Raw genomic sequence first — 8,466 nt, 5'->3', positions numbered from 1 at the left:
GGACAATCTACAGAACAGGTGCCCTAGGGAGACGGTGGAAGCAGTTGGTGTTGATTCATTCAAATGCAAATTAGATCGATTTCTTTTCGATAATAACATTTTAGGATACAGAAAATGAGTAATTTGAGACATGACATGTGGTGAGTGTAACAGGCTCGGGAGGAACAGGTGACTTTAGACCTTTGGTTCACAAAGCTCTCCACCACCGGGGGTTTTCCTCGCCTCATGTCTGGGTCTGTTGTAGACTAATTGATGGAGATTGATTGCCATAATTAGTCAACAACTCAATCATTGCTGTATCACATGACTACCAGGATGGTCGAAGGCAAACTAGATGGACCTTAGTCTTTTATCATTTAGCAATTCCTATGTTCCTAATGGGAACATGGATTTAAACTTCATACGTGCTCGTCCCTCTAAGTCTTCATGCTATGCACCTCCATATATGAAGACAATAGCTTGGATATCCTTTGTGTTGAAGATCCACTATAAATTGTAACTTGTTAGGATCTGTAAGACTTAAATGACCAAACTACATTTCAGTTACCAGGATAAAGCACGTACACAGAAATCCACACAGTTGGGGTCACGGTATTGCAATTTTTTGTCAGAATTCACTTTAAAGCATTCCTGTATTTATTGCAAACATGTTGTAGGAGAGTTGTACAAAAAGGCAATTATATCGAGCTTAAAACTGTAATATACAGATTAAGGTGTCCTGGTATTTTAAGTTAAAATGTCCCAGTAGTTGAATAGTTCCTCAATATTTCATACACCAAAGTTGGATCTCGTTGTGTTCTTCTTCTGTACATTTATTACATTTCAAATCAAAATTTGAACTTAGATGGATGTTTCCTGTATTAATCAGACCATTTTCACCAAGTTCCAAAATACGGGATTACAAGTACATTTAATCAAATGGATTTAACCAATTGTGTAATATATAAAACCCAGGAAATCAGCTGATTACATATCCATCCATGTGACATAGTTATATAAGGGCAAAACAGACCAATCATTTAACAGCAGCTAGGCAGAATGGGAGATTCTGTTTTACTATTTTTCCTCCAATGATTCCCCCCCCCTTCTCTCTTTACAACAATGACACCTTGTTGGGGTACAAGCATTGATTACTTTCCCGTGTCTCACCCGAGGGTCCTGTTGACAGTGAACATTGGCCCTCTCCAATCACTGGGGATACCATCGCTGAACTCAATCCTGTCCTCATCCGGGAGAGGTTGCTGGCTAGCGATCAAGAGTTTAGAAGAATGAGAGGTGATCTCATTGAAACATATATGAGATTATGAGGGAGCTTGACAGGGTAGATGCTGAGAGGTTGTTTCCTCTGGCTGAAGAGTCTAGAACTGGGGGGGGGGGGGGTGGGCACAGTCGCAGGATAAGGGGTCGGCCATTTAGGACTGAGATGAGGAGGAATTTCTTCACTCAGAGGGTGGTGAATTTTTGGAATTCTCTACCCCAGAGGGCTGTGGATGTTGAGCCGTTGAGTATATTCAAGGCTGAGATAGATAGATTTTTGGATTCTAGGGGAATCAGGGGATATGGGGATCGGGCGGGAAAGGGGAGTTGAGGTCAAAGATCAGCCATGAGATCAGCTAACTCAGCACAGACGAGCAGCACATTGAAACTAGGGTCTTCCTGCTTTGTATGAATCAGCTACTCACTGGATAAAGATACCAAGCTATCAGAACAGGAGATTTTATTTTAAATCTTCCCGTCCCTCCATGCCACCCATTGCCCTTCTCTAAAGCAGAAGCTGAACTGTGCAACGTATAAATTGTGGAAGTCAATGAACTGAGTGGGACAATGTTGAGTTTGTATCGGTAACAAATTACAATTTCTTTGGAACTTTTAAGTTTTTGAATCATTGCTCTCATTTTCTCCAGCTGCTATTAAAATGCTTGTTTTCTATATGAGGAAATTCTATTACATCACCAAAGACACTGCTTCTGAGGAAGAGAGAACTTGCATTATTTTTATAATAGCACCTTCTCACATCTCTCAGAAATGTCCCAGAGCGTTAAACATAGAGTGGATTACATTGTCGTTACTGTTATTACGTGGGTAAAATGAAGCAGCCATTTTGCACACAGCAAGAGCCCACATACAGCAATGAAATGAATGACCACTTAATCTGTTTTTTTCCATATCGTATAGGATTGCTGTGTTGCAATGTTCAACTTCCACCTTCATTAATGGGTCGTTCAAACTACTGAACATTGCAAGTACATCAAAAACGAATAAAGTCTGAATTTTAAGTCTAACAAAAAGGGAATGCCCGCTTTTCATGTTGTCATATTACCGTTGTTGGCTATGACCTACGATTAGAAATAGTTTCAGAATAAAGGCACACTCAGTTTGCAATGTATCCATTTGGCTACACCCGCTAAACCCCAGTATAAAGCATGGATTTGTATGAAATATGTGAAAACTGACTGCTTCAGAAATGCAATCTTACATTTCCGGAATGTATCGAGATGACACACACAAAAAATTTTCGTACTTTTCAGTATCTGTTTTATATAACAATATTCGGAAAGATATGGAAAAGCGACAACATGCAAAAAAAGACGGTCAACGCATTCCAACGATTAATTGAATGCTATTTCAAGTGAATTGTGCCTGCATTACTTTCTTATTGAGTCTTCTACTGACTGATAGTATTAAGAAATGTGCAGTAATAAATTCAACCTCCTGCTACTCAGAGCAGCGGGAAATAGCTATCCGAAAATTGTCCTAAACGGCTGTAGATTACTGTCTGTAGTCCTGTGGTGGGCTTAATGATTGTTATAATTACGAATAAAATTTCAGATTTACATTATTGTAAAGTACAGCGTTAATACTGACTGTTTACATAAACCTTTTTATGTGATCTTACTGACTTTTAGCAATAATGAACGACTTAACTGTGCTTTGAGAACAAGGGAACCCATAGTACAAGGTGAGTGGCGGAGAAATGGATAAACATTCCATGGTAAGTCAACATTCCTTTTCATGAAGCCAAAGAAATATCAATTAATACACGTAAAACGTAACCATTTAAGAAAATGTAAACTCCCATTACGGACAGGAGGAATTTATTAATCGCTTATAGAATGGACCAGGGCACGTATGAAAATAGCTCACATTGCATCAAATCACTAAATGTGAGAGATGTTTACATAATATAGAAATGATTATTGTTGGGACTTGCAGTTCATCAATATTTTCTATTTCGACAGTTCTGACACCCATAACTGGACAATGGCTAAATGATAATGAGGTTTATGTTTGCATATTGTTTCTGTTCCCTTGGTCCCTTTACAGTGCAGATGACGACCTGTTAGGGAATAAAGGGGTTATTAATTTTCATCTGTAGTACTTTATTTTTCCTGCTCCAGTTCCCCATGTCTTCCAACGTGATACAACCCATACATTCAAAAACGTCAGGCACAAAATAAAACATAATAAATTAGAAAAAAACAAAAGAAAAGGCAATAATTTACAATCACACATTTCGTAGCATCTGCCGTGCCTCCCCACAAAAAAAAGAGCAACAAAAACGATTACAAATAATGTTCGAAAATCCACATCAAGGTGCTTGGGAATGAAATTCATTAAAGCTTCGTCCTGGAGAGTATTGATTGAATGTTCCTTTAGGATTCAGTCTGCTGGGTTCACAGCTCAAGCCATTCCTGCTTCTAATGAACTAATCTCATAACTGCAATGGGACAGAGAATCTAATTTGCTTTTCCCTTTCTGCGCACTAGATCTGTGCTGTGTTAAGTGCGTTCATTTTGAAACCTACGGGATCAAAAAATAAAAGGAGTTATTTCAAATAAAATGAACTGCCGTATAATTCCTTGTGTTATCCTTTTGCAAATTATTCCGACTACATTTTAAGATTACTGAGTGTTAAAAGAACCTAGTGATATTAGCATGTGAGATTCAACTCAGGTGGTCAGGAATTACATTTTAAAATGTCTCCTAATTGCCACATTGGAATATCTAATAGTAAATCAGAACTTTACAATGTGAGATAAATGAATAATTTCATAAAAAGCAGGGCAGCTGATTGAAATAACTGATTGTTTATTACTGTATAATTATTGTATTTATAAATTAATACATTTGATTGCAAATGTTTAAATTTCATGTCTTCTCAATGAAAAGATCAGTGAGATCTTTATTCCAGCAAATAGATGGTTAGTATTAGGAAAATGCTGCTTTTATAATATATTACTGAAACAAGCAAAGTTTGTTTTTCTAAAAGTCACATACATGTAATGAAAATAATGCTTGCAGGCCATTGTAGAAAGTTAAGATAATGGAGCTTAGACTGCAGGACTCTTGATATTATTTAATTGAACTAACAGATTCCCCAGTGGTGCTGCTCACTATAGGTCAGATTCACCCTACCCCTACTGCAGCTGTAGCATTAAACCAGATAACGCTCCTTATAATATTCTGCTGCTAAAGTGCATTAGTATAATTGCTGTGCCTTGAACCGGTCAATTTTGGTCTTCAGGTCAGTTAGAGGTCATAGGATCTTACAGCACAGAAGGAGGCCATTCGGCCCATCGTGCCTGTGCCGGACCTTTGAAAGAGCTATTCAATTAATCACATTCCCCAGCTCTTTCCCCATAGCCCTGCAAATTTTTGCTTTTCAAGTACATATCCAATCCCCTTTTGAAAGTTACTATTGAATCTGTTTCCACCGCCCTTTCAGGCAGTGCATTCCAGATCATAACAACTCGTGTGTAAAAAAAATTTCTTCATCTCCCTTCAGGTTCTTTTGCCAATTATCTTAAATCTGTGTCCTCTGGTTACTGATCCTCCTGCCAGTGGAAACAGATTCTCCTTATTTCCTCCATCAAAACCCTTCATAACTTTGAACACGTCTATTAAATCTCCCCTTAACATTCTCTGCTTCCTTAATCTCTCTACATAACAGAAGTCCCTCATCGCTGGTATCATTCTGGTAAATCTCCTCTGCAACCACTCCAAGACTTTGACATCCTTCCGAGAGTGTGGTCCCCAGAATTGGACACAGTACTCCAGTGGAGGCCTAACCAGTGTTTTATAAAGGTTTAGCATAACTTCCTTGCTTTTGCACTCTATGCCTCTATGTATAAAGCCAAGGTCCTGTATGCTTTTTTAAAACAGTCTTCTCAACTTGTCCTGCCACCTTCAAAGATTTGTGTCTACACCCCCTTTAAAATTGTACCATTTAGTTTATATTGCCTCTCCTCATTCTTCCTTCCAAAATGTATCACTTCACACTTCTCTGCATTAAATTTAATCTGCCATGTATCTGCCCGTTTCGCCAGTCTGTCAATGAGAGACTGGTCAGAGAGGCTTTAAGAACATAAGAACATAAGAAATAGGAGCAGGAGTAGGTCATACGGCCCCTTGAGCCTGTTCTGCCATTCAATCAGATCATGGCTGATTTTCGACCTCAACTCCACTTTCCCGCCCGATCCCCATATCCCTTGATTCCCCTAGAGCCCAAAAATCCATCTATCTCAGCCTTGACTATATTCAGTGTCCACAGCCCTCTGGGGTAGAGAATTCCAAAGATTCACAACCCTCTGAGTGAAGAAATTCCTCCTCATCTCAGTCTTGAATGGCCGACCCCCGTATCCTGCGACTATGCCCTGTAGTTCGAGACTCTCTAGCCAGGGGAAACAATCTCTCAGCATCTACCCTGTCAAGCCCCCTCATAATCTTATATGTTTCAATGAGATCACCTCTCATTCTTCTAAGTTCCAGAGAGTATAGGCCCATTCTACTCAACCTCTCTTCATGGGACAACCCTCTCATCCCAGGAATTAATCTAGTGAACCTTTGTTGCACCGCCTCTAAGGCAAGTATATCCTTCCTTAGATAAGGAGACCAAAACTGTAGGCAGTACTCCAGGTGAGGTCTCACCAATGCCCTGTACAACTGTAGTAAGACTTCCTTACTCTTGTACTCCAACCCCCTTGCAATAAGGGCCAACATGCTATTTGCCTTTCTAATCGCTTGCTGTACCTTGATATATACCTTTTTTCTGGAAGTGTGACTCCTGAAGTCAACTTTGGGCCATTTTGTCAAGTCTGATTAGTTTTATGTGATCCTCAGGTCAACTGGAGGTCATACTAGCTTCTAAAAAATGTGTTGGAAATTTGCATGTGTGACACCTGAAGTATGACCGACACGAACAGTATTGGGTGCAAATCTTTTATGCATATATGAGTCAGTAAAGCCTAATCTCTCACAAAGAACACATTAAAAAGCCACCAGATTTTGTATTTTACAGATAACTAACATGATAATTTAAGTAACTGGGTTAGAGTAAGAGATGTTTTACACAATGACATGTATAAAAAGTTAATGCAAGACTGAATTTAGAATGTCATTATACATTGAGGAACAGTTGGACAAAAGGCTGCACACGGTCATCAAATTTGTAACTTGTATTTTACTGAGATTACTCCAGATTGGGGGGAATAAATGATTGCTGGGAGCCGTTAGAAATCTTGTCTGCAATCTCATGATGATTAAATGATATGAAATACAGTCGGCCGGCAGAAATTCGTGGGATTTGTGCGGGGCTTCAGATCAAAGACCTACCCTCTGTGCTGCAGATGTTTGAATTGGTGGATCCAACGCTCCACTTTGGAGGTGAAACTTCACCAAGCATCACATCTGCCCCACTGGCAACACGCTCGTGTAAAACTCCTACGTGTGCTATCGTTAATAGCGCACGTGGACATTGTATACGAGCGTGTTAACCAGCGCACTAAACAGTAGCTCTCAGCCCATGAAATGTTTGCTCACCACAAACTATTTAGAGTTTTCTTATACACAATTTGGAACTTTAGTTGATTAAATTCTGGCTGAAAAATATAAAGATCAGACTCATTCTTACATCAGTAGTGTCTTCACTATTTACACTAATTCCAATGTGCACACTTGAGTTGGTATCTGCGAGTCCGATCCTTACAGTGTCTTAATTGCAACCTAGTAAAGAGATACATTGTGTAGCCGCGTCCTATTGCCTGAGACTGGGTAGCGAGGGAGGAAGATTAACCCTGAATAATGGTTAAAACCTCTATCAATGAGACTTAAAGTGCCCGATCTCACCTCTGCAGGGGCTACTGACTGTGCCCCCCATCATCATCATCATGCGGTGTTGTGGATCCCGGTGCCAATGCCCCGCTGTGCCAGTTTCTGGCGGCTGGACCTGACCGCCTCTATGGCCAGTCGGTTCTTGTACTGCACCATGCCCAGGGTGATGAGGGCGTTCCAGCCCGCGTCCTGGGGGCACCGAAAGTCCAGCTCCCTCTTGTCCGCCATCACCACCGTGAAGTACACGTATTTGCCCTTCCTCTCCACGCAGTCCACCGTCTTCATGTCCCCGAAGCGGAGCTCCTTGCCGGCGCTGCTGTTGTTGGCCCCGCTCTGGCTCTCCTGCTGATGGTGATGGGACAGGTCCAGGTGCTGTTTGGGTCGCAGGAGGAGGAGACCCTCCTCGGTCAGGACGCAGTGTTTCTTCTTCCAGAGCTGGAGCAGACCCTCGCTCCTCTTCTCCAGCACTCCTTCTTTCATCACCTCCCTACTCCCCTCCAACATCCTCACCATTTAATTAATTAAAAACAAACAAAAAAAAAACAAAGCACAGGCTTAAATTTTTTTTTTCAAAAAATCTCTTGAACTCGGTTTGTATTTTTTTTACTTGCCAATCTCCGGCTTCCCAGTGGCTGCAATCTACAGCGGTAACTCTCTCTCTCTCCTCTCCCTCTTTCCCCTCTCTCCTGAATGAATCACTGAGATTGTCCAGACGCTCTGCTCCCACCGTGTGACGGGAGAGGGAAGTGTGGCCGCAGCTGGCTGCAGAATGAAAGCTACCGCGGGCCACGTGTGCAATGTCAAAGCTCGACTGAAACGGATGTATGTGGGAAGCTTAAAAGGGGTCACTGTTCTGAAAAAAAAAATGGTAAAAGAGCCAAGAGAGATTAGGAGATTTTGTTTTTGACGCAGGGAAGTGTTATGATCTGGAATGCATTTCCTGAAAGGGCGGTGGAAGCAGATTCAATAGTAACTTTCAAAAGGGAATTAGATAAATGAAAAGGAAAAATTTGCAGGGCTATGTGGAAAGAGCAGGGGAGGAGGTCTAATTTGTTTATATATATATATATATTAATGACCTGAACTTGGGTGCACAGGGTATAATTTTAAAGTTTACAGATGACACAACATTCAAATGTCATAAACAGTGAGGATAGACTTACAGACTACAGAAGACTGGTGAAACAGACAGACACATGGCAGATGAAATTTAATACAGAGAAGTGTGAAGTGATGCATTTTGGAAGGAAAAATGAAGACAGGCAGTATAAAAATGGTAAAAATTTAGGGGTGCAGGAAGAGACGCCCGGGGGGGGGGGGGGTGTATGTACACAAATCTTTGAAGGCGGCAGGATA

General features: G+C 40.8%; 1 protein-coding gene across 1 annotated transcript; it reads right to left on the bottom strand.

Moving 5' to 3' along the window:
- Positions 1-628: 628 nt before the first annotated feature.
- Positions 629-7,864, bottom strand: phlda1 (pleckstrin homology-like domain, family A, member 1). The gene is made up of 2 exons (XM_067999297.1): positions 7,126-7,864; positions 629-3,801 (listed from the first exon to the last, which is right to left on the bottom strand). Exon 1 carries the CDS (start codon positions 7,621-7,623, stop codon positions 7,165-7,167), a length of 459 nt encoding a protein of 152 aa, XP_067855398.1. The 5' UTR covers positions 7,624-7,864; the 3' UTR covers positions 629-3,801; positions 7,126-7,164.
- Between the last annotated feature and the right edge of the window lie 602 nt (positions 7,865-8,466).

This window comes from Heptranchias perlo, chromosome 18, assembly GCF_035084215.1.
Source record: "Heptranchias perlo isolate sHepPer1 chromosome 18, sHepPer1.hap1, whole genome shotgun sequence".
NCBI lineage: Eukaryota > Metazoa > Chordata > Chondrichthyes > Hexanchiformes > Hexanchidae > Heptranchias > Heptranchias perlo.
Note: the sequence above shows the minus strand (reverse complement) of the source record. Positions and strands in the feature narration are given on the sequence as shown.

Coding starts and splice junctions, on each gene's coding strand:
- phlda1 (XM_067999297.1), bottom strand. CDS start 7,623: ATGGTGAGGATGTTGGAGGGGAGTAGGGAGGTGATGAAAGAAGGAGTG.